The sequence below is a fragment of the Malaclemys terrapin genome, chromosome 1 (genome assembly GCF_027887155.1).
Source record: "Malaclemys terrapin pileata isolate rMalTer1 chromosome 1, rMalTer1.hap1, whole genome shotgun sequence".
NCBI lineage: Eukaryota > Metazoa > Chordata > Testudines > Emydidae > Malaclemys > Malaclemys terrapin.
The window spans coordinates 214,269,517-214,296,752 of NC_071505.1; the positions used below are offsets into that span (position 1 = coordinate 214,269,517).

Here is a 27,236-nt window from a genome sequence, read left to right on the forward strand (position 1 = left end):
TGCAGCTGCTGGTGCTCAGCTCCCAAAAGAGGGTGCTGTCTCCTCAGCAGTGGCTTCATGGGCTGTCCGTTTGCAGGCATTCATTTCTTTTTGTGGCTCCTCTTTCCCATTCATGTTTCAAAAATGCTCTCAACCCAGCTGGTGCAATCCACTTGGCCTGTGGTTCCTCTGCCTTCTTCCTTGGTGGCCCCTTCTCTGGTATTTAGTTGTGAGGTCTTCTGTATTCTTTCAGATTCTTCCCACGCAACTTCCTATCTCTGTGATGCTGCTTTTGACAATGCTAGACTTACAGGCAGATCCATGGCCTCTGTGGCTATCCATTTGTGGATTTGAAGCTAGAAAGCTGAAAAGAGGTTCCTACAGATAAGCCTCTTTAGGCAGGTTGAGACAAGGCAAGAATCTGGTCTCCCAAGTGCTTTCAGAGATGCCCTCTTGTGATTCGGTGCCCAAAGGGGGTATTTCATCATTCTCCCGCCTATTTCTCTAAGCAGCTCATCTTGCAGACAAGACTCCTTCTCTATACTGACTTTTACTTTCTCTCTTCCAGAGCGGCCGTATTGAGGTTGTGCTAAACCTGCCTCCTCTCATATCCTACCCAATGGCTTTTGGTTTTAGACAAAGTGTTCTTTTGATTCTTCAGATGCTCATTCCTCCATTTTCAAACCCTTTGGACATCTCCACAAAGATATTTTCATTTAAGAAAGCCTATTTAATTGTAGTCACGATAGCCCACGGAATGAAGGATTTGAGTTTTATTATTATTTCTCTCCTGTTCCTGAAATCTTACTTGAAAATAGGACAGTTCTTTGACTTCTCCATGAGTTAATTTCAAAAGTAAATTCACACGGATATGTTAAGGAACTCACTATTCTTCCTAAAACGTGTCTTGATTGCCACTTTCACAGCAGAGGAAACTTTATTCCCAGGCCTTCAGGCAAGCTCAGAATTTTTTACCTCTCCATTGTATTCAAGATTTTATGAAAATCAAGAGTTGCTCATTTTGTTTTTGAAGTCATAATAAAAGGGGGACATGAATATAGTGGATTAAAAATTGTTTTCTGTTAGCCTATGACCAGGCTAAATTACCATGTCCTAAAATTGTTAAATGCCATTCAGTTAGGGTGCAGCAGCACTTTTTGAGCCCCAAGGACTGAGACACTGCCACTGAAATTTGTAAGATCATCTCCTTGCATTTATGTTCAGCATTATCTTTGGATCTCTCCTCATCTGCTGACATCACTTTTTGGCCCTGAGGTATGGCCAGCTCCACTATACAGTAAGCCCAACTCTAGCATGCTGGGGAAATTGCTGCTGCTGGGTAGGATGGTTGAAGAGGGATATACGACAAAGGAAAATTACTCACCAGTAATTTTGTATATCGCCGTTCTCTCTTCTCCCATCCTACGTTCCTCCTGTGCCTCCTCAGAGAATACTGCTTGGAATTGTTTTATTTTTACCATCTTAATTTCTCCCTCTCTCTCTTTTCCTTTCTTTTCCTCTGGAAGTGCTGTAACTGAAGGAAGTGGACAGATTGGCACGTATTTAATGCCTTGATGGACAGATACTTTGCCTTGATAGGTGGAGCAATAATGCTGTCAGTAATAGCTGCTGTTTAGTGTGATAGAAGAAGACAGCATTGCTACAAACAGAATTACCAGTGAGTAATTTTTCTTCTGTGCTTTCTACTCTTCCACCAGTTTACACATTTTTAAAAGGAAAAAAAAATATTTTCTAGTCCTTGAGTAACTATTGCTGGTCAGAGTTCAAAGAAAGCAATACATGATTCATTACCTATTTGTAATATGAATACTATTGAAATATCTCATCATATGAACAAAGTTAATGCACACAGTTTTTAAAAAAATCATGAATTTTAGCAAATTTAAGGAGAGGTTTAACCTTTTCCATTTCTCTCCAATGTCTCTTAACTTGCTTACAGTATTTACTTACTAAAGAGAAAATATAACTAATACACAGATGCTACAATGTAAAGTAACATTGGAGGAAACAACAGTGCTAAAATTTCGTAAGGCACAATTTTCCTGAATAAGAATTAGCATACTGAGAAATGTTGTCTCGAAAACAAATGTGCAGATGGAGAAAGGGAAAAAAACAGTGGTGGAGAGGGAGAAATGCATAAAAAAATCCTTCCAAAGATTCAAGAACCCACCCGCAGAAAATGTTTTCATAATAGACCATTTTTTATGGCTGTCAGGAAGAAATACTGTATGATTGTGGTTGTTACAAGTCCCTTCATGTAGTGTAAGCAATGTGTTCCTGCAGCCACTCAGAACAAGGGGGATGAATATAATTCAGAAATCAAGAAGGCAGCAGGCAGAAGCACAGTAAAACCATTCTAAAATGAAATTGTGAGAATACTCTGTGACCGTTTATAGGGAATGGAAAAAAGCCACCAGCTTCAATATTGATGGCTCAAAATTCATGCTAAAGAGAATTCAGAGTTGTGCTCACACTGCACGTCTAATGCATGCTGCTCTGTGGTGCAGGAAACCACTCCCCTTTACCCTGCATGATTTCTTGCTAAGGCATAAAGAATTCGGGGCTGCTTGTCACATAGCAAGAATCATTGTGCTAAGGAAAATGAACATGCTGAAAGGAAATGACAATGTTTGGATTACAAAATTACATCTCCTGAAGGAATATATCTGATGATAATAAATAAATGAATGAGTAATGCTGAGGATAGACTACATTTTCAATTTGTATGTTCTGTATACTGCAGCAGAAGCTTTTTTAATTACTATTTTGCTCTGGTTATAAAGCATGTGTTTGTTTTTCAAAATGTGTATTTATAATCATAACTTTGTTCTGAACCAATATTTTAAATCAAAGTTTCACATAAACTGCTTTTCCTTTTTTTTAATACTACTGAGAGGCAGCATGAACCTAGCATCAGAGAAACACAGGATATTCACAGAAAACAAGGCCAAAGATGAGTGCTGGGTGCACACACACAAAAAAAAAACAAACAAAAAAATCATGGTGGGGTGTGTGTGTGTGTGTGTGTGCGCGCGCGCTGTGTGCCTGCTCTCTCCTGCTTGCCAGTTGGAAGGAAGGAAGGACCCTTCCTGCTTCACTTCTTGACAAGATAATCATCTGGCTGTCACAATGGAACCACCCATCCCATGAAAATTCACCAGCCAAGAGTTCCACAATCCCATGCTGCCAATCTCTGCTAGAGGGGAAGAATATACTTCTCCCCTCTCTTCCTATCTTCCTTAAAAGTCAATGAGGGTGAGAAACAAGCTCCATTTACACAGTTTTCCCCTTTATCCCATTAACCACAGCTGACAGCATTTCTCTCTGGATGCCAGACCAAATTAGGAAAATCTCTTAGCTGTCTCAGGTGTTTGCCTCTGAACAGCTGACCTTTATACCACTCGGTCTGGTAAAGCTTAGAGGGCATCGGGGAGGCAGGGCGGAAACATTCTGCCACAGTTACGTTTGGGGATTTTGCCAATACCATGAAATAAAGAGTAGCAGTACAGAACAAAGAATAAAAATGAAATTGCTAAACAATACATTAAAAGAGAATTTTCTTTGAAGCTTGAAAATGCGTTTTCTTTTTGGCCTTTTCACTTATTTACATTTAGAAACAATTATTTTTCCTGTGTTTTGAATAGAGTTAAAACAAAAATAAACAGCTGTGATAAAATTTACATTTTGAGCTTACACAACCCATTATCAAGTCTGAATATATCTTTGTGTTCCAGAATCCTGGACTGATGCCAGCACAACTCTGGGAATATTGTTTGTTAGTGAATTAAATCTGGTGGTCCTTCTAATCCCCATTTGTGCTAATCTCAAATCCACTATAGTTTGGCACAATTTGGAGAGTTTGCTCTAGGGAGACTTCAGACAAATAGCAAGAGTGTTATAGGTCAAGTCTTGAAATGCCTTGACACAGCTGTGGTGAGAAAGAATTAGATCTGAGCTGCCTCTAGAGATAGTGTTGTTAAATTCTTACCTGTATGAGTACTAAATTGTCTTAACACATTAGGGCTGTGAACATGTTTATACCATTTTATGTATGTCTGCAGTCCCCTACCTTCTCATAGATAGTAGACAAAGGTCTAGCTTCCTAGAGTCAGGTTTGGGAAATTTATCTTCTTGCTGCTGCTCCTCTCCCAGTTTCAACAGGTGAATGTTAATAGTGCGCAGAACCAGAGCTATTAGTGGCTGTCAGAGGGGGAATGCCCTGCCTCCTGGCACTCGCTTCTAGTTTTTTAGCCAGCCCTCCTTGCAGCAGAGCTTTTCTGAGGAAAATGCCAAACTTTATTTCAGATTTTTAGACTAACCATTCAGTTCCATGATGTTTGTCTAATTCCCAGCTGTGTCCCAAAGGCTGCATTTGATTTTGGGGGAGATTGTCCCCTTAGTTCTGCTTCCCCTTCTAAGGCGTTGGCAGCAGCTGGTGCACCTATGGGCTTCAGGGATAGAGCCAGGCAAAGAAAAGTCCGAAGCACAAGGAAAGGCCTGTGTCTTCTGCTCCTTCCTTATTGAAAATAAAGTAGCTATTTTCCCTGGTGGTCAGGGACTCAGTGTTTCTAACTGGGGGAGATTTTTACCTGTGGCCACATAGTAATCAGAAAATTCGACTGACAATCCTGACTCCGGACACACATTATAGAAGGGAATACAAATCATATGGCAACTTGAAGCAGTCCATGAAGTACAACAGGAAAGAATACTTTTTTGTCAGGCAGCTAGAACAAGCGTAGGGTCTGTAGTTGCCCTCCATTGCCCCAGAGCTATCTGAAGGTCTCCCAATCAGCTCTTTCCGGAGATAGACCCCTGAGTAGTGCTAGGTTCTCTCAGTTTTGAAGCAACAGTACCTGTAGCTTTGATCAAATACGGTCACTGGACAGTGTCCATGGGAGTATCCTAGGAAGCTCTTAATAGAGGTTTGTCTTCAAAGCATTCCCATTTAACCATCCTTAGACAATTCTTATGATTTGCAGATGAATGGCAGCCTTTTATTTTTTCCCAATTTCAGTCATTACCATTTGATGTTATATGTGCTCCCAGAGTGTCTCTCCGGCGTTATGGTAGAAATAATATTGGCTTTAGGGAAGAAGGAAATTCACTTATCTCTTCCCAGACAATTTTTCTGATCTGGATTCTGTACAGAGAAAAGTTGAGTGACACAGTTCCTGGAGTATCTTGTTTTTGGGACAAACACATTGTGCCTGGAAAGTCAATAACAGACCTGGGATGAGGAGGAATGCTATCAGATACAGGGGTCTCATCTCAGAAAAATGTTACAGAAGATGAAGATTGCCCCTAATGGAAAACAAGTGGTGTCACAGAAACAAAAATCCAATTTTTATCGGAGCCTATGGGAATTCTGATCTCATACACAGGCATGTTCAATGAGTTCATATGATACCTATATCCAGTAATTCCGGGTACTGTCACTGCATCTTACCCTATCTTATCCTTTTGCAAAGATCTAGCTCCAATTGTATGTTATCTGCTCTCACAGCTAGTGAATTTAGAGAATCAGATTAAATTTTTTTTTAGGGGACCTTCCTAATTCAGTTCAGGGAATGGGCACCAGAAAAAGAGGGTACAGCATCCACCAGCTGGAACACTATAATTAATTGAGGTCTGAGCGCATGGCTTCTTCCATGAATAACAGACCTGTTCTAGTGATGACAGTCAGTGTGTCCAATACGGTTTTCATAATGACTAGCAAGAACACATTCAGCCCTACCTCGGAGAGAAATTTGCTTGTTCTTGGCAGAACAAAGTCTCCTGTCTCTAGGTGCACTCCCCACCAAAGGGGAGATGAACACCAAGATTTACATGGCAGAAGTTGGATTATCAGAGTGCCTCTGTCACAGGGTGGCTGGCCCCTTTCAATGAAGCAGATCCAGCTCCCCTGTGCTAGAACAGGTGCTCCCGGTTGGTCAATTAACGGGGGGCAGCAGCATCTGGGGCTATGAAGAGCCAGGCTGTCAGTAAGGAAAGAGGAGCAACAGGAAGGTCCCTGGTTTCTACAGTGCCAAGAGGGAAAGCAATGGGAATCAACAGGGGTGGCGGGGAGAGGGGAGGATGGCTTCCAGGGAGAAAGCTGGGAGGCAGTGCTCTGTGAAAAGAGCAAAGAAGAATCCTGCAGTAGGCCCTGAAGCAGGAAAGATTGAGGTGCTATAATCGAGGGTGCACCAATGAACTGTTTTTGTTTTGCCTGTGTTTGGAACATAAAACTGTGCCTGGAAAGAGAGTCTGGGTATGGCAGTGAGTCCTTCAAGGTCTGGGGACAAACCAGCACGTTACCAGCTTCTAAACCCAATAATATCTCTCACATCATCAGTCAGTTTGGTCAGCTGGTGATCAACTGCTTTGCACCTGGAAACAGTAAATAAAGTGCCTCTGTGTCTGGACACACAGGAGGAGGTGGTGAGTGATGTCACGCAAAGTCCTTGCTATGCTTTCTTGCCTTTTCCACAGCTTCCCAGGACAATAGAGAAGATAAGAACAGTAGTGATACTGTTTATGCGTTTCTGGCTGAAGAGAGTTTGGCTCTCCAGGTTGATTAACCTAGCAGTGGATTTTTGGAGGTGTCCTTCTCACAAAGGATCCGACCAGACAGCTGCAAAATGAATAGTTGGAGGAAGTGATTTTTGCTCCCATGGACCTCAAGCGAGAGAAGTCAGCAAATAAAACTTACTCTGCGAGATGGTGCAAAGCTTAACTATCATGTTAAATCAGTGAAACATAACTTCAAGTTCCTCCAGGAGGACCTTAATATGGGAATATGAGTGTCCCACATACAGGTCAGGTCTCTGTAGTATAATGTTAGCAGTATGTTCAAGAAAAGGAAACTTTATATATATCCCAATATTTAATGTTTCCTTAAGGCATCAACCTTATTCCAACCTCACAAGGTCATAGAGCATAACCTTGTAACCTCATCCTGCTCCTTACCTCACTACCCAAATGGAACCTCTGCAGCAAGTGTCACCATATTTCCTATCCATTAGAGCAGGCCTCCCAATGGCTACTATCGCCAATCAGATGAGGGTATTTTAATTTGAAATTTGGGGCTTTCTATGAGACCCAATATTGTATTTAAATTTCAGCCCAGTAGTCCTCACAATTGTCATAGCATTCATTCCTTAAGTAAACTCAAAAAAATAGCCCTGCTTTAGTTATGTGTCACCATCCAGTCCTTAGGAGAACTGGCAATCGCAGGGCAGAATAGTCATATCTCCTGTAATAAGATGTGTTAGTCTGCCATTCATTCACCATATTGGTCATCCAGTGTCAGCTAATGCCATTCCCTTTGTTTTGGAAGAAGTCTTCTCCATGCCTTGGTATCCAGGGGAAGATGGAGGAGATATATAATCTACTTGGTTTTGGATATCTATATTTAAGAGATGATCCTGCTTCCTATCCTGGAGGCACCGTACTATGAAAACCCATTTTAATTAGCACTAAGAAAAATGGGGAAATGTATCCATGCTTACCTGAAAATTTCCTTTCTTTAATAAGGTCCACATATCCAGCTGCCCTGAAGACAAATGATCATTCAGAATAGAGATGGAAATCGACATCCAAGGATTTGGGTTTATTGTCATTAGGTAGAATTTGATCTGCAGTAGAATACTTTGTTGTGTTTTTCCCTCAAAGTGTATTTAACATGATCTGTAATTTAGGAAAGTAGATTTGAGTTATCCTTGTTGTGGAAGTTTCCTCAACTGGAGAGAACTTCAAGAGGCAGGGCATTCAAGTCTATTCTCTATTGGGTTTTATACCACGCTCGTCACCCTAGTATCTGAGTGTCTTCCAGTAGTGCAATTAGCAATGTGACTACACAGCTGTCACATGTTTGGTCTCTTATTCTCTCCCCAAAGCGTGTGCGGTGGAGTGTCTAGGTTTGGTAAGGTATTTTTTTTTTTTAATATCAGTGTATCTGTTGCTATGTGTTTATGTCAGAGAAGGCAAGGTGAAAGAAATGTGCCTTGCATTTGGAGTGGAAAGCAGTGGTGTTTGTGATGGTCCTTAATTCCTGGGAGAGATCACTCCACAGTCTCAGAACATCCCTGGAGAACATTCTGTCTCCCACACAGATGAGCTTTACTCTTATTGTTGAGAGTTCTGTTGTGCCAGAGGAATGTAGTTGTCAAGCACTCTTCACCCCAGAGCTTTATAGATGATCTTTTAGATACCTTGAGCCCAGGCCAGGGAGTGACTTGAAGATAAAAACTGTGACCTTGAACTTGATTAGAAATTCAAAGGGGAGAGAGTGGAGGACAGGTTTGATATGTTCATGGTAGCCTGTGTTGCAGAGGAGATGCGCTGCAGCATTCTGCACCAGTGGATTTTCCTAAGTGCTGAAGGCTTCATGCCCAAGTATATCACATTGCTGTAGTCCATCTGACAGGTGACAAAGACCAGGTGTTCATCCACCAGGATGGGATGGAGTTTCCTAGCCAAGCAGAGATGGAAAGCATTACATGCAGATGCTACTATGTGAGAGCTCAGTGTTAGCGAGGAATCCAAGAGTACTCCTAAGCTACTGAATTGACCAACTGTGGGTGTGTATCTTCTACCAACGGAAACTGCACTGAGGCTCGAAGCTCTTCAGAATACTCTCCTCTGCGCACCAGCATCATCGCTGTCTTGCTCAGGTTCAGCTTTAGACGGCTCTTCTTTATCCAAGAGCTGCTTTCATCCAAGTACTGGGCTGTCTTGATGGTAGTGGTGTGGTTGTGTGTGAGGAAGGATAGATAGTGCGGTGTGTCATCTGCCTATGCTGACACTTCCCTACTGACCGTTTTGGTTCTGCCCTTGAACTACAAGCAGACTGAAATTAAAATACTCATTGTAATAGAACTGTGGACCTTATTACTTGAATAAAGGAAATTTTCAAGTAAGCCTGGATTTTCCTGTTCATTGAGACTGGTAAAGCAAATTGGAATGTCAATTTTGATTTATTATATTCCTAGAGGAGGGTGTGCATGTGTGCTTTTCTTACAAGGCTGTCTAATCTACAGAGAGATGTAATTCTTCAGCAGGGATAATATTATGCCACATATTTGATTGCAAATTTGTTTAAACAGCTTTTAGCTTTATATTTTCCCTTTAGGTAATGTATCTTTAGATACTAATTGCAAAATTGGCTTGACATGAGTCATACAGATTTAAAGTACAGTATATCTGGTCTGACTCTGGAATTTTAAGTGCCATAAGTATGATAGCTGAACTAGAACTGAAATTAATTCTAATTTCTTAGACTCTCTTTTGAGTGATCTGTGTCTAGGGAAGAAGGATATTTTGATGTATAGCAGTGGCCTTCAGGGATAATGTTTTGATATTGGAAGTGTGTGTGTGTGTGTGTGTGTGTGTGTTTTGTGGTTTGAGAGAAGTTCTAAGAGGTATGGGAAAATGATGACATAAAAAAAACTTAGAATGAATACTTGGCACAAAGATAGGACACCCACTTTACCTATGATTTGGGGCTGGGGGAAGCTGCTATTTGCTTTGACCACCGTTTTCTGTTTTTAAAATATTGTCAAGCTCCATATCTAACGTTTCTTTCCCCCCTTCTGCCTTTTCTGGCAGGTTTAAGAGATGCTACAGGCTCTGAGAGTGATGGTGGTGACTCAAGCAGCACAAAATCAGAAGGAGCCAATGGAGCAGCAGCAATCCAACCCAAAAAGGTCAAGGGGATTGGTTTTGGAGATATCTTCAAAGACAAACCAATAAAGCTACGACCAAGGTCAATAGAAGTAGAAAATGACTTTCCACCAGTAGAAAAGGTACATATTGTAACTTAATTCTGTCATGGTTGTCATCCCCAAAGTACTCAACTTTATGATAAGGTAGAACTGACAGCTTTATGGTTTCTTTCCTATTCCTTACTTTGACTGAGTCCTTTTGTCATCTGTTGTGCCAAGTGCAGGAAAATAGATTCCTGTGAAGTTGGTAATAACCCATCTACTTAATTGCCTGGAAGAATGTTATTTCAGTGAAGGTTTTATTCCTGTGCTCACACCTCCATCCACTGGTCTTTGTTCTAAATAACTACCAGTGCAGGGAACAAGACTTCAGAGTCTGTATTAGAGCTGTGGTTACCCATATGACACCACAAATAATAATAATGCCCAGTTCTTATGTAAAGTAACATGGCAGCATAAAGTCACTGTACCACCATCAGGCTGTCAAAAAGGAAACGTCAAAAAGTACCTACAGAATTTAACTTTTAACTTGGTGCTTTGGATATTCATTTAAAAAAATGCATTGGGCAAACTTTTTATTGGGAACCTGCAGAGGGTGCAAATTGTTGCTATTCTTTTGTTTGTGTGATATATAAAGAAGATCCCAATTAACGTTTTTTGGGGGAAACTCTTTGTTAAAGATTCAAACACCTTCACCCTTTCAGTTGAGCCCTCAGAGAGGTCCCTTCATTCTCTAGTCTCCAAGGAGAACCAGAGACACAAGAAGACAAGACTTAATATTTCTAATAAGCAGCAGGGGAGAGGGGGGAAGCTTTTTAGCTTTTTATTTCATGCCTTCTGTATATAATGAAGTATGTACCATAGGGCACAAAATCCTTCCCCTCACCTTTATAAGCAATTATATTTATCTAATGTGTATGGATAATCTGATAAGTGAGGCTTGGTTTTGATAGACTTATGCATGCTTGGAATTCTGCTTATCTTTGGTAAAATTCAAATTATCTTATCTTATCTTCTGCAATGTAAACATTTATATGTGCTGTTTTAAAATGTTGAAAGAGGTTGTTACTACCACCAGAATGGGATAATGAAAGGTTGATAGTGATAGCTGCTTAGGACTGGATTTGTGTAGGCCCCAATTCAAGAAAGCATCTTTCTTTAGAAAAACACTTGTAGTCAATAGGATTTAAGCTTCTGCTTAAAATGAAGCATGTAGTTAAGTGCTGTCCTGGTCTGGGGCCATAAACTTTTCCTATTACATTAGAAAATGTATATGTTTAGTAGTTCATTTCCAGCAGGTATATAGGTAAAGAAAACAAATACAGTGCATGCAGAAACAATGAGGAGTCTTTGTGGCACCTTAGAGACTAACAAATTTATTTGGGCATAAGCTTTTGTGGGTTAGAACCTACTTCCTCAGATGCATGGACCGATGAAGTGGGTTCTAGTCCACGAAAGTTTATCCCCAAATAAATTTGTTAGTCTCTAAGGTGCCACAAGGACTCCTCGTTGTTTTTGCTGATAGACTAATACAGCTACTACTCTGAGTGCATGCAGATATTCTGATGAGCTAGATGCACAGTCAGTATTTGCATGTTAAATAGTGTTTGTTTATGATTACTATATACACATTCACCTGTGAATGATGCACATATGGACCTTAACCAGAACTGTAGAGGTATTCAATATTCAATTATCCACATCTGATTCAGATGGCTTGGAATTGACAAACTGCAGTGCTCTGCAAATACCATATGATCAGGCTTGGGAGAATTCTATTTTTATCTGTGAATGTTGGTAAACTTTGATTTCCATGCACACACAAACCAACAAAAAAAAGTATTTCCATCAATGATAATTGAAATGTACAGATTGGTAAAGTTAAAAAAAAAAATGCTGCTTTAGAACTTTTTTATTTAAGGATATTTACTTTGCATGTTTTGATATGTGGGTATTGACTGTTCTAATGGTTATAAAGCTTTTTTTATTTCAGTGTCTACAGTCATTAAATAATTGTCTGACACCCCATCCCGCAATGTTCCACAACTGAGAAAATTTAAAAATAATAAGCTTAAAAATAAATTTTGATATTATCCTTCAATATTATATTTAAAAAATTTAATTCTGCTAAGCCTACGTATGATAGTTTTCTGTAAAGATACAGACAATTTTGGTAAATGGGCTCTGTATAAAATAGGATATAGACCTGTTCACCTTTTAGTCACTCATCTAATATGGTCAAATTTGAGGTGTCCCATCTGGTAGATATTAAATGGCTTTTGTGAAATGAGAGAAGGTCTCAGTCCACCTTTTACTGGGCAGGAAGTATCATTATCCCTATTTTGCAGATGGGGAACTGAAAAGTGATTTGTCTAAGGTCAGACAGGAGGTCTGTGACATAGCCAGGAATTTAATCCAAAATCCTTAGAGTCTTAGCCTGGTGTCTTAATTACAAGACCATCCTTCTTCTGTATTCACATTTTCCTTAACAAATATTTTAATGGAATGTGATTACATTATATTTGCAGTTAGAATACTTTATTTCCTGTATTTAGTAACTTCTCGGGCTGCAAGTAGGAAATGCTTGCATAACACTTACCATACGCCACCCAACATTTAGCAGCTAGAGCAGTGGTTCTCTGGGGGTTTTCCGGGGGGGAGGGAGGGACATCAACTCATCTAGATAGTTGCCTAGTTTTATAAGAGGCTGCATAAAACGCACCAGCGAAGTCAGTACAAACTAAAATTTCATACAGACAATGACTGATTTATACTGCTCTATATACGACACACTGAAATGTAAGTACAATACTTATATTCAAATTAATTTATTTTATAATTATATGATGATAAAAATTAGAAAGTAAGCAATTTTTTCAGTAATAGTGTGCTGTGACACTTTTATATTTTTATGTCTGATTTTGTAAGCAAGTAGTTTTTAAGTGAGGTGAAACTTGGGCATACGCAAGACAAATCAGACTCCTGAAAGGGATACAGAAGATTGGAAAGGTTGAGAGCCACTGAGCTTAGAGAGCCAACCAATCAAATGGAGTCTAAGAATGGCACAAAATAATCAATAGAAGATATTACCTCATCCACCTTGTCTTCCACAAAATAATCATATGATGTTGTTAGTCTTTGCCTGATCATGGCACACATTTATTATACACTGACACAACTCATCCTCTCTCTCTCTCATATCCCCTTGGCTCTTGGCAGTTCCTCCCTCCTCTTCCATCTCCACCCCCTTCTTCCTCAAGAGCTCATGCTGGCTGTTGGGAGGAAGAGGAACTCCATTTTTGCTTGAATACCAGTTGCTCCTGTTTCTTTATTCTTCTGTGTAATAAAGGGTAACTGAACAGCAGTATAGGAGTTGCTGAGTTTGCTCAGTGCTCCCTGTGCTGCACAATATATTAGGTAGATGGTTCTGTGACTGACATTCTTGTGCGTCTCTTCTTGAGATCCAACTAAACTGAGTGGATCACTAATCAGTCATCTACACAGTGAGAGCTGCATGTAGGACCATAAAGAGCAATGTATAGAGAATTGCTGTTTTAAAGAACTTGTACGTTTTGGTTGGTGGGAAGGTTGCTTTGGTTTTTAGTTCGTTTAAAACTTTTGTATTTATTAAGTCTCTTCTTAAACACCATTATTTCTGATAAGTATCAGGGGGTAGCCGTGTTAGTCTGTATCTACAAAAACAACAAAGAGTCTGGTGGCACCTTAAAGACTAACAGATTTATTTGGGCATAAGCTTTCGTGAGTAAAAACCTCACTTCTTCGGATGCATAGAGTCTGAGTCCGAAGAAGTGAGGTTTTTACTCACGAAAGCTTATGCCCAAATAAATCTGTTAGTCTTTAAGGTGCCACCAGACTCTTTATTATTTCTGATAGTTCACTCTGATCATCTCAAATGGGGAGTGTCTCCACTCATCTCTTTTGTGAAGACAGGAGGAAAGGGAGAATTCACTTCACATAAGTTGCTCTTTACCCCTTTGCCACCCTTCTCCCCGCTGCACTTTTCCAGGTATGACATTAGACCTAAAAGCAGTTACAGAGTTGAACGCTAAAAATAGTTAGAACCAAAGCTCAAAATAAGGGATATGAGAACGATAGTAGCATATAGCATTTTGTAGCCTAGGAACATGATTCTGTAGCCACTCCATGCATGAAATGCCCACATATGAGGTCCCTCGCTTTTGTACCTTTGTAGCTCTTCTGACACCAAACCACTCATTCTGGTCCATTTTTTTTTTTTAACCATTCCTTGCCTCCTCATCTCTAATCTACCATGAGATAATTCTCTGAATATAAAATTTCCATTTTAAGTGATTAACATTATCCATTGGTGCTTCAGTGGTAAAGTGTAACAATGTAGGATTAATTTTTGTGTGTGCAAAAATATCATTTGGAAATTATGAACAGCACTTTGAAATTGTAAAGTGTAACACAAAATTCTCAAGAATATTATTTATCGTTTTTGGTATAAACAATTTACAGCAATAAAAGCTAATTAATGACACCAGGTCTTCATGAGATAGGTAAAACACAGCTAGCTCTCAGATGAAGGACAGTTTAGATCTATACCTTTTACTAGGATTCTGAAACCATAATCTCATACAGGAAAACAGGTACAAAGGGAATGGAGCAGGAAATGGAAAATTGAGTTTAATAGAGAGGAACAAATTTGATAACTCAGACTGGCCCTGAATCTCTGCTGAATCGCTATTGAAGAGTGATGCATCAGTGAGCAGTGTCTCTTCTCATCTTCCATATTCCTTCCCCCTTCCCCAAACATATCTGTGATATCACGATTTCACTCTTTGGATTGTAAAATGTTCAAGCTACTCTCTGATAAACGGGAATAACCCAGCTGTCAGTGAAATGGCTTTGCCCTGGGTTTTAACAGAGAACATGTAGCTGTATCAGTGGCATTTTTAAAAAATGAGTCTACCACACAACAGTGCTCTGTGTCACTGAAGATCGTTATTTTTAAAAACTGTATAGACTACATAAATATAGGATGTTTTAACATTGCCTATACCACAGTGCCTTGCACATTCATCACATACCAAAGTGAAGGAAAGCATTGTCCATATGGGGGAAATGCAGTTATAATATACATAACAACCACAGTTGATTTTAGATTCCTTTCGCTTACTTGAGTTACTTAAAAACTGCATCGAGATCTACTGGTAAAAGACTATATAACAGCTAATGATGTCAGTAGCAATACTATGGAGAGTCTGTTTTTGATTCCTGGTTGGGAGCCATGGACTTCTGCTGTGGTGGTGTACCCTGAAAAACAAAATCTATGAAATCTCAAAATATTTCGGCCTGGAAAAAAAAAAAGTAGAACCATTTCGGGATGGATCACTTCCAAGAAACCACCATACTTTATTTAGGCATAAGTAAAGCTGATTTCCATATTGCTGGGTTTCAGAGATTTTCTGTGGGGACATAAATTTATGTGATAGTGAATTTCTAGAAAGGAGCAGCTGTTCTGCTTCTCTCCATTCCCCAGAGGTTTCAACTCCAGTACAATGAACATGCTTTGATAAATACCATTGCTCCTTGGTATGTATCTAAAATGTAGAATGAGTTTACTTTCTATCTGATGAGCTCCCAGATAACTGGCTGACAGTGTGATACAACATAACATGTAAAATAGCAGTAAAACCTACTTTAAATAAATCCTAATAACTAATATAATGATCATAAGCAAAGTTGGTTGCTGAGACTTTGTCTACATCAAGTATCAGAGGGGTAGCCGTGTTAGTCTGGATCTGTAAAAAGCAACAGTGTGTCCTGTGTCACCTTTAAGGCCTGGTCCCCACTAAGTCCCCAAATCGGACTAAGGTACGCAAATTCAGCTACGTTAATAACGTAGCTAAATTCGAAGTACCTTAGTCCGAACTTACCGCGGTCCAGACGCGGCAGGAAGTCTCCCCCCGTCGATGCCGCGTACTCCTCTCGGCGAGCTGGAGTACCGGCACCGACTGTGAGCACTTCCGGGATCGATCCGGGATTGATTTATCGCGTCTTAACCAGACGCGATAAATCGATCCCAGAACATCGATGGCGTGCCGCCGGACCAGCCGGTAAGTGAAGACTAGGCCTAAGACTAACAGATGTATTGGAGCATAAGCTTTCGTGGGTGAATGCCCACTTTGTCGGATGCATGTAATGGAAATTTCCAGGGGCAGGTATATGCTGGCAAGAATCAGTCTGGAGATAACGAGGTTAGTTCAATCAGGGAGGGTGAGGTCCTCTGCTAGCAGTTGAAGTGTGAACACCAAGGGAGGAGAAACTGCTTCTGTAGCTAGCCATTCACAGTCTTTGTTTAATTCTGATCTGATGGTGTCAAATTTGCAAATGAACTGAAGCTCAGCAGTTTCTCTTTGGAGTCTGGTCCTGAAGTTTCTTTGCTGTAAGATGGCTACCTTTACATCTGCTATTGTGTGGCCAGAGAGGTTGAAGTGTTCTCCTACAGGTTTTTGTATATTGCCATTCCTGATATCTGACTTGTGTCCATTTATCCTTTTACGTAGTGACTGTCCAGTTTGGCCAATGTACATAGCAGAGGGGCATTGCTGGCACATGATGGCATATATAACATTGGTGGATGTGCAGGTGAATGAACCGGTGATGTTGTAACTGATCTGGTTAGGTCCTGTGATGCTGTTGTTGGTGTAGATATGTGGCCAGAATTGGCATCGAGGTTTGTTGCATGGATTGGTTCTTGAGTTAGAGTTGTTATGGTGCGGTGTGTAGTTGCTGGTGAGAATATGCTTCAGGTTAGCAGGCTGTCTGTGGGCGAGGACTGGCCTGCCTCCCAAGGACAGTGAAAGCGAGGGATCATTGTCCAGGATGAGTTGTAGATCACTGATGATGCGTTGGAGAGGTTTAAGCTGAGGACTATAGGTGATGGCCAGTGGAGTTCTGTTGGTTTCTTTCTTTGGCTTGTCTTGTAGCAGAAGGCTTCTGGGTACACGTCTGGCTCTGTTGATTTGTTTCCTTATTTCCTTCTGCAGGTATTGTAGTTTTGAGAATGCTTGGTGAAGATCTTGTAGGTGTTGGTCTCTGTCTAAGGGGTTGGAGCAGATGTGGTTGTACCTCAGTGCTTGGCTGTAGACGATAGATCGTGTGGTGTGTCCGGGGTGGAAGCTGGAGGCATGAAGGTAGGCATAGCGGTCGGTGGGTTTTCGGTATAGGGTGGTGTTAACGTGGCCATCACTTATTTGTACTGTGGTGTCTAGGAAGTGGACCTCCCGTGTAGATTGGTCCAGGCTGAGGTTGATGGTGGGATGGAAGCTGTTGAAATCGTGGTGGAATTCTTCCAGAGTCTCCTTCCCATGGGTCCAGATGATGAAGATGTCGTCAAATGTAGCGTAGGTAGAGGAGGGGCGTGAGTGGATGAGAGCTGAGGAAGCGTTGTTCCAGGTCACCCATAAAAATGTTGGCATATTGTGGGGCCATGTGGGTACCCATGGCGGCGCCACTGTTCTGGAGGTATATATTGTCACCAAATTTGAAATAATTGTGCGTGAGGATAAAGTCACAGAGCTCAACAACAAGTTGTGCTGTGTCATCATCAGGGATACTGTTCCTGACAGCTTGTATTCCATCTGTGTGTGGGATGTTTGTGTAGTTGTGTCTACATCAAAGAAACAATTGTGGTTTTTTTCCTAGCAAGATCTTAGGGTGATTTACCTGACCATTGCAGATAAGGATGAACTGTTACAGCTCTGTAAAATCCTCCATTTGAAACTCAGTGCTTTCAAACGCTTGTTTTGGCACTTGTGGCAATTCATAGACCATATTGTGAAATTTCTAGGATGTAGATTTTCTTTTCTGCTTCTGTTTTGTTTGCTTTTGTTTGAGAATTTAACCTCGATGCTGGTGATCCTTAATTATACATTGGAACTTTTGTTTCGGGGAGAGGGGATTGGTAGCCTTTTTAAAGCTCAGGAAGGTTTTAATGAGCAGATATTTGATACTCTTTGCATACATGAACATGGGAAGTTAAGATAGCAAATAGTTTGGCACAAATAATAAAATAACAAGTCTAATTCACCTTTGATGTTGCATATGTAACTTTCCTATTCATTAGGTATTAAGGAGATTTCTGATTAAATAATTGTTTCATGTTACATAAAGCAAACTGAACTGCATCAAGCAACTGGAATGACAGTTTGTACAGTCATAATTTTCTATCAATTTGAATTAATAAATTGATTTTTTTTCTGAATCTGTAAATTTGGCTTTTTTAAAAAATATCTTTAGCAGAGGATTTTAAAAAATACAATTGATTGTGTTTTATATAATTAAAATGTGCTTTAGGCTTTTTAAAAAAAGAACCCCAACTTTATATTCTGTGAAACTGAAAAGGATATATTTCATTATGACTTTAAAAGAATTTGCTCAGTGGAAGTTTGAAATTAACATCTTCTTCAGGAAGTGGTTTTGATGACTCAGTTGCATATTGCCATCTGAGCCATTACTAAACCTGTTCCACAGCGTGGTGCTAGGGTGGTTACTGTGCTTATAGAGATGCTGTCAAACAGTCAGAGGGTTTGTCTCCCACATGAGAGGTACAACCAATCTCGTGATCATTTCTGGTCATTAAAAAATACCGTGGCACATTTCCCAGCAGTAGGTACGTCTGCTTGGCTGTCCTGACTCGATAATTTATGATCTTCTTTCAAAATTCCTGTTTTCATTTGTTAAGGTATTTTGCTTCATGTCCTTATGCCTAAATTTTGTTGTATTGGTATTGATGGTGCTGGTAGAATGGCTGCTACATTTTACCATCAGAGATAGTTGATTTTTAATACTGGATGTATAGAATGTGTAAGTCTATTTATATTACATGTGTATTTGGGATTTTGCAGAATGTTTTGAAGCTTGGTCAACACACTACATAGCTCAAATAAAAGTGAGATTGGTATGGCCTCCTCCAATTTATTCTTCATTATCCATATTATCATTTTCCATTTCCAATCATTCTTATACATTTGCATGAATGTCTTTATAGGGGACATGGAAGTGTTAAGATTTTATACTTTTGTTGTGGAAGAGAGGATTTGTGGTGATATTTCAGCTTTTAAAAAAAAGTAGTAAATCACGTGGAATTTTAGCTCCTAGCTTTTGAATTGGTGAAAATTAGGTAGTTGGAATGTGACAAAGACCAAAATCATTTTTCAGTTTAATTATATGATTTATATGTTAAAAGATTTTCTGTCTGAGCAGTTTACAATTTTTTTTTTTACATATTACTGCTTATGTTGCCTTTTCTGGCTGTCATATACATGAAGCCAGTGAAGCTGAGTTTTCTGTCTGGAAAGGCAGAAACCTCTACCCCAAAGTAAGCAAAACTACGAAAAGTTCCAGGCTTCCTGTGAAATAAACAAATGCAAGCTTTGTTTTCCTCAAAGCTCAGAGGGCCCTAAATGTGACTCAGTTTTAGGCTTGGTCTTTTAGACTTGTAAGTTTAGCTATTACAAGGAAGTGGGAGAACTCCGATTCTCTTTTTGGACACTTTTAACTGTAGAAAGGCAGCTTTACTTCACAATGGGAGAGGAGGTATTTCTTTTTAAACAAGCTTTTTTTGTTGTTTTTAACCATCTAATACTATATTGTAACTTATACTTTGCAGAGCACCGATGTTTGGTAGGAGGGCTCTTTGGTTCTTTTCATAGTGGACAAAAATTGTGTATATGAAAATAAACTATTTTGTATTAATCAGGATTTTGAGCAGATGGGAACTCCAGCTCTGTTAAAGAGGAACATATTAAAATAAGGGATTACTATGTGAAGACATAGTCTGTCCTGGAACTGTTTTGTTGTAATTTTTTCCCTTTCGGTCAGTTTTGCCATTAAACTTACACAGATGTTTTCAATTTTTATACTACTTGTTTTCCAGTCTTTTACTCTAAAGAATAATGTAACTTGGCAGTTCACATAAGCAGTAACTGTTACACCATCTCTCTAGGATGTGTAGCCATTTCAAGTGTTTGCTTACTAAACAAAAATCCAGTTTTTTCTCCAAATTAATTTAGTATGATTAAAGTTCCTCTTCCTTGGTCGAAAAAGAAAGAGTGCTTTAGTGTTTCATTTTCTGTGAGGTGACATTTGGAGTTTGCTCTATGAATGGGAAAAACTAAAATTAGTAATTTCTTGATGTTGTCACACCTTTTGCTCATTAAAGTAATGAAATCTAAACAGCAATCATTACTTCGTGTAATTTCAAGGAGAATTTGTGTCAATTGGTGGTGCGTGTTATGAAATTATCTAACACATTGAAAGGAGAAACACCAAATAAATTATTTGATATTTTGTTTTGGGTTTTTTGCAAATAGTTTTTTCTTTTTCTGTGCTTCTTTGGTAGATAGAGATCTCTAAGTTCATGCATTTAAAAGCAGAAGTCTGTGAGTTCTCATCCAAACATGAAATGAAGCTACAAGGTTCCTTGAAGCTTACAATATGCCATGTGTCTCTCCTTGTCCTGCCTTAAAAAAAAAAGGACGGGGGCGGGAGGAGAACAGGGCCATATAATAGACAGTCTACAGGATGAAATGTCTGTAGTCTGATTTAACTGTTTGTTGACAAAATAAATTTAACAAGACTTTGACACAAAAATACTTGCTTTTTAAAAAATATCCTAAAATACAAGCTTACAGATGAGCTACTAAGCACTTTGTGAAAATCTATTAAAAATTATTGGGGGAGAGAGGAGTGGGACTGTAAACTGTTGGCCTAAGGAAGGCCTTTGAGCAATGCTGCTCAAATGGCAATTCCTAGACCTGTATAGACTGCTGCCTCCTGTGTTCTGGCTGTTCAGATACTTACCGCATTCTGGCCACCCAAACAGATATCAGCAAAGCTTCATACACAGAGCTGACTGTTCCCTTTAAAGCTGTCTCTGTGCGAAAGGTGCTTGCTGTAGAGGAAAACTAAGATCACACGATCCTAGTCATTTTCCATTTGTATTCCACACTCCAGAGCTTCATGCAGAGCGAAACAGATAAGTTCCAGTCAGTTTCCTTGTTCATGCTGTGCCAAAGAACTTTATCCTTGAAAGGTCTGGTAAGGGAAATGGATGAGATTGCTAATCAATTTTCCCTTGCAGTTCTTCGTTATATAATTTGCTACCCGGTAAAGAATTTTTTTAATACAAAAACCTCCAAAGAAAAGAGCATAAAGGTATAAAACTAAGCAGGATGGACAAGAGGGCAGAAAAAGACGGTAAAAGGTCACAGAACAGGGAAAGAGGAAGAAGGAACAAAAAGAAGGAAAAGAAAAATGTCACAAAAAGTAAGAAGGAAACAAAATGGAGGGTGGTGAAAATTCCTTTATTGCCCTGACTACAATAAAACTTACTTTCCAAATGTTCAGTCTTTCCAGTTTTCTTGGTTGTTGGATTTGGGGTTTTTGCGGGGAGTGGGGCGACTATGTTGGTTGGAAGGTTGAATATGTCTGAAGGGCATTCCACAGGTCCTCCTTTAAGGCAGGTGTGGGGGAGGGGAAGGTGTTTGTGACTGGATCTGAGGCTGTAGGAACTGTCCATCACTGTTGCAGAAGGGACTATGAGTTAAGATAGTGGAACAGTTTCTTTATCAGTTAACTTTTGATGTTATTATCGAACTGTTTTTTATCAATCCTGGCATTATAACTTTACTATAGAAGAACTAAGTATTCTCGTTTTCATTACCATGATCAAGAAAAATCTGTAATATTACTATCTTTCGTCACTGGTTATAACTTACCATAAGCATAAAAAGAAAGGAACATGGGGAAGACAAAAGAAACACAAGAGAAGATGGCAAAAGGCAATGTTATCTGGTGGATTACCAGAGCATAGAACCGGGAGTCAGGAAACATGGGTTTTATTCCTGTTTCTGTCCTGAGTTGCTCTGTTGCATCTATAAAATGGGGATGTTTCCCTACCTCACAGGACTGTCATGTGAATAAAATCCATTAGTGACTGTGAGTTGCTCTGATACTGTGGTGACTAGGGCTATGTAAGTAGCTTTACAGATAGGCACTTCTGTCTGCAAACCTCTGAGGTATCAAGAAGCTCCTGATGCAAAGAAAGAGCACACCACTACTGGGTTGGGGTGGGGGAGGGGGACATAGGCATGGTATTGGGGGAAAAATGTATTATATCTCTATTGAGGGAAAGAATACAGATTGTTTTTTAAAAATATGAAAATGCTGCTTGTACCAGATTCGGGAAAAAAGGAAAAGGAATGGATGGCAGGATAGACACAGAATAAATGCCATTTTACAAAATGTTACTCAAGAAAATATAGTATAATAAGAGAAAATGTCTTAGGTTGTGTGACAATTCTGAAGTGTTTGTTGTGCAGACTAGCCATAACTTTTATCTTCTATCAGTGAACATAATTTTGTTGATACAGTGAATGAACCAAGGGATCATAGCTATTTTTAAGCAACAGCATCCCTTGTTCCTCTCTGGGTTGCACACATTATTGACGCTGGAATGGTGGGCAAGGAGCCAAGACTCTGAACCGGCTTGATTCCTAACAGCTGCAGAGAGAGGCTTAGAACACTGTAACAGCCCCATTGGTTGCGAATTGCTATAAAAGGGGATGTTTCATAAAAGCAGTTTTCTGTGCTGGATGGTGCAATCTGGAGCATGCTAGTTGCTGACAGTGTATGTTTCTCATGAGAAAGCACAGAAGGATTTCCACCACGATGTGTAGATTGACTATAGAATGCTCCTCAAATGACAGAAAATGGTAGTCAAGGGAACGGTGTCTGACTCGGCATATTCGTCCATGTGGGAACATGTATCTGCCTTCCCATTCTGTGATCCAGGGCAGCAGGTGACGATGATATAGAATCTGGCAAAGAAAAGTGACCAGCAGATCTGTCACTGGGTAAGATTAGGAGGAGTTCGGAGATATTCCAAATGCTTTCAGTCAGTAAGGACCTGGACCAGAAACTGAGCTCCCTCTAGACAGTGTCTCTGTTCTTCAGATGCTGCTTTTATCACAAGTAACTTCTTGTTACAGACATCATAATTCTCAGCAGGGGTTAGTTTTCATGAATAAAAGGCACAGGAAAGGAGTTGGTTATGAGGGCCAATATGTTGTGACAGAACAGCTCCAGTGGCAAAGTTCAGAGCTGCTGCCTCTGTGGTGAAGGGCTTGGCAATATCCAGGTGCACAAGAATGGGAGCTGTTGTCAAAGATCTCTTTAGCTGATCAAATGCCTATTGTTCCTCTGGTGACCTGATGAAGTGAACTCCCTTCTGAAGGCATGCAGTTATCGGGGCAACTAGGTGAGAGAATCCTTTGATAAAATGCCTGTAGAAATTGGCAAACCTGAGAAACCCCTGAATGCCTTTTACATCCTTTGGGGCATTCTACCCAGAGATGGGTGATACCTTTCATGAGTTCATTGTTAGCTCTTTGGGGGAAATAATATAGCTGAGGGACTCAATTGTGTCTTTGTCAAACTCATTTCTGCAGTTTGGAGTAAATATAGTTTTGATGTAGTCTGTTGAGAATGTGGGGCACATGTTGCTCATGCAGCACCTGGTTTTCAGAAAAAACAAGCACATCGTCTAAATAAATAATCATGAATCAATCTGTATGTCCTGGAAGATATAATTGACAAAATGCTGGAACATCACTGGAGCATTACAGAACCCAAAAAGCATAACTAAATATTCAAAATTCCCATATCAGGTGCGGAATGCAGTCTTCCTTTCATCACCTTCCTTGATTCAGACCAGGTTGGCCCCACAAAGGTCCAGATTAGTAAAAATCTTGACCATGTGGAGCCTCTCAAAGAGTTGGTTAATAAGTGTCAAGGGGCAGTGGTTTTGGACCATCACTTTGTTCATAGTTTAATAATCAACATTGGACATAAGGAGCCATTGTTCTTTGCCACAAAGATTGGAGCCCGCAGCAAAGAGTTGGAGGGGCGAATTAGCACGTGCTCCAGGAGTACCTCCACAAGAACCTGAAGAATCAGGAGTTCAATTCCAAGGAGGATATGTGACCAAAGGGGTCTCAGTTCTAGGTTGCTGGTCAATTGGACAATTATAACTGCAGTGAGGCAGGAAGGTATCTGCCCTCTTTTTACTGAAAACATCGGCATAATCCCATATTTCACAGGAATTCTGAAGCTATTGAGGGAAATCACAAGGATGGCTAAAAAACTGAAAAACACCTAAAATAATTTTACCTGTAAACAATTGCTGAAGTTGCTAAAGTGATGTCATCTGATTGCAAATGGGAGAATAGGTGTCTGTGGGTAAGTCTACACTGCAATTAAAAATCCATGGTTGGCCCGTGCTAGCTGACTCAGGCTCATGGGGCTCAGGCTAAGGTGCTGTTTAATTGCGGTGAAGACATTCAGGCTCAGGCCAGCTACAGGTGTCTCATTACAGTGTAGACATAACCCATGAGAAAATCTCTCTGTTTAGATGTCTTCCACCCAGTAAAGTTTGCGAATCTCTGCTTTAATGTAATACTATAAATTACATGAATGTGGAAGATATAAACTGTACTACTCTGCGTAAATCCCAGTGTCTTTACTGATAGTGAGTGTGTATAATTTTTTGTGTAAAATAAAATATCTAGAAAAAGTTAATTATTACAGGTTTAACACTTTAGAGGAAATAAACCAAAGATGAATTTGGGCCAAATGTTCTAAATGTTGAAACTTCTTAAATCTATACCCCTTTGTCTATAGCCAGTTGAAAGTTTGGAAATATTCCCTTTCAGAATATTGGTCAAAGAACTGATTAGTTCAGGGGTTTGCTATTAGGGTATGGAGTCTTAGAATTTTAGCTCTCGGTTGCTCAAATAGCTAAGGATGTGGAAGTCATCCATATAATGTTTCCTCTTTTGACCAAAATGAAAGGAGCTGATGGTCTCAGTCCAGTTTCTGTAGATAAGTATCCACTTCTTTCCTAAAACTGTCATGATTGTGAAGAATGGCAGCTTTCATGAAGTCAGTGACTGAATGGTTGTGGACATTGAAATAATGTCTCCCCAACGTAAAAGTAGCTCCCCCAGGTCAGACCAGGTTTGAGGCATGTTAGGAAGGGCAAATGGAAAATATACTCATGGCCTACAGGTCAGTTTTTCAGCACTGAATGGGATTGCAGTGGCTTGCTCATATTAATGTGAAAAAGTTACAGTGCTCAGAGAATAATGCACTCCTTTGTTGTGCTATGATTTGATGTTTTTTCCTGTTCTACTCCTTTTCTCTTTATTTCCATTTTGTTTATTTTATTGGTCTCACCCTTATATAAGTGAAAAGCTACTAGTTATTTTGTTTGCATGGTTTTTGATTTTATGTTGTGTTTTTTTCCAGCCTAATTCTTTCCAGCGTCTTTGTTTTATCGCATCTTCCCACTTCTTATTACATTGTCTTGCCCTTTGCTGCTTCCCCTTCTTCACTGTGTGCCTTAGGCAGCATTGCCAAGCCCAAACATTGAAAAATCATGAGTCAGAACCCACAAAATCATGAGATTGGCTTTAAAATCAAGGGATTTTGTTAAAAAATTAATGGGTTCTTTTTATTTGCTTTTTGGTTTCTGAGCCTTTAGTGTATGCTCACATTGCATTTTCAGACTTTTTCTCTGCAACCACAAGAGCTAGAAAAAAATTTTTTTAATGGAAGCTGAGGGTCTTGTGTGATCACTTGGCTCCTGGATTTGGGTCTTTAAGTAAAACATCAAATATTGTGAGACTAACAATAAAATCATGAGAGTTGGCAATACTGTTATGTTATTTCTCTTTTTTCCCCTCTACACAGCACTCCCCATACTTTCCTTTTACACTATAGCTCACCAGGCGCACACAATGGAACAATGCAGTGTGGGAGAGTTACATAAAGGAAGAGATAAAAGATGACTCTTGCATTGTCATAATACCAGTACATTTTAAGTTATATGTTAAGTGCAGTACTGGTAGGTAAAATACATGTACTGTTTACTTTTCATATACTGAAAATAACAATCAATGACTGTCTGCATACACAGAATACTACAGGATGTTACATTTGTGCATTTAAAACTATAGAAAAAATGGAATGATACTGGATTACCTGACAGTCTGTAATCATGCCATTGAGTGTGTTATAAAGCATACCCACAACAGAGTAGAATGAAGGCTGAACATGCAATCTGAATTCAGGCATTTCTTACCTTTTTAATGTTTCTGTGAAACCACACACTATTACTAGTTTAAATTACTGTATTTGTAAATAACATAGTAAAGTGGCTAATAGGTAATTAATCTCATGGAACTAGCCCTTTCTTTCAGTAAACAAATGGACAAATACATATTTGAACCCCTGCTTCTAAAAGTGCTGATGTCTTTACGCCTTCTATTTTATTTTAAAGGAACTCTTTGTTGTTGTTTTAAACCTTCATTTAGCAACAGCAAATAAAAACATGAAAAAATAATAAATACAGAACCGTCAAGCTGCCTGCATAGTAGATCAACTCAACCATATTATATTTTTGTAGCCTCTCCCATTTTCATTGTTTGTCATCATTTGTAGTGTTGTCTACAAGCAAATTGGTGCTGGGCTTGTCATTTTTGTCTTTAAAGTGTCATGTACACACAGCACTGTATAAATAACTCTTCTTCCACCAAGATAAGTGCCTTTTGTTATTCATCTTAACGTGTTATTTTAAAGTGTCTTTTCAAGTCTTACCGGCCATGACTTTCTAAACTGGGACACAGCAATGCCTTTCCTCTTGAAGCTCCTGCATGACAACAGGGAGGAGCCCAGAAACATAATTAAGGCTAAGACATCCTTACAGAGACATAATTGCTAATTAAGGCTAAGACATCCTTACAGGTGGTAATCAACAGTGCTTCTCTTGCTATAACCACAAGAGCATTCAGAGTGATGTTTCCACCATGGCAGAGCTGGGCAGAAGTGTAGATGGAGGAAGCCATTCAGATGAACATAGGAGACAACTATATAGAAAGTCAGGAATTTAAATCCACTCTGCTGAGAAACTTTTCCTTCCTTTTTTTAAGGACTTTTTTTTTTAAATGTTAGAATTAAACTTCTCCCTATCTGAAGTGCCACTGTACTGACCCTTCAGTTACTGTTAATTCTGTTCTTTCAGCAGAGCTCATATAGAGGGTCAGGAAAACCCCATGGTAGTAAAACTAAGTGTTGCTGGCATGGAAGACAGTTCACATAGAGCTGAGTTCGGATTCACAGGAATAACTTATTCTAGTCACTTGTCCATTGTTAAATTTCTCTGACAAAGTGGGATACATTTACTTCTGGAGGACTTTATTGAAATGTAAAATAGTTCAGATTTGAAGCTTAAAAGACGTTAAGATTTGTGTCCCTTTAAGATGTAAGTAGAAAAAGTATTTCCCATCACCACAAAAATAAAAAAATAAAAAAAAAAAACCAAAACCCTGTTTAGTTGACAAGAAGGTTGTTTATGCTTCTGTTCATTCAACATCTGGAAGAAATTGGTAACTATTTTTGTTTGCTTCTTTTTTATAGTTG

The 27,236-nt window shown here is 39.4% G+C and overlaps 1 protein-coding gene across 8 annotated transcripts in view; it reads left to right on the plus strand.

Moving 5' to 3' along the window:
- Positions 1-27,236, plus strand: part of SH3KBP1 (SH3 domain containing kinase binding protein 1) — a 346,563-nt gene that overhangs the window by 203,704 nt on the left and 115,623 nt on the right. For 7 of the 8 annotated variants that reach the window (XM_054006486.1, XM_054006509.1, XM_054006527.1 and 4 more), the window contains one exon: positions 9,592-9,788. In XM_054006486.1, the coding sequence (XP_053862461.1) occupies positions 9,592-9,788 (197 nt within the window). Of the gene's footprint in view, positions 1-9,591; positions 9,789-19,237; positions 19,293-27,236 lie in introns of those variants that run through there. The other variant, XM_054006537.1, reaches the window with a different exon arrangement.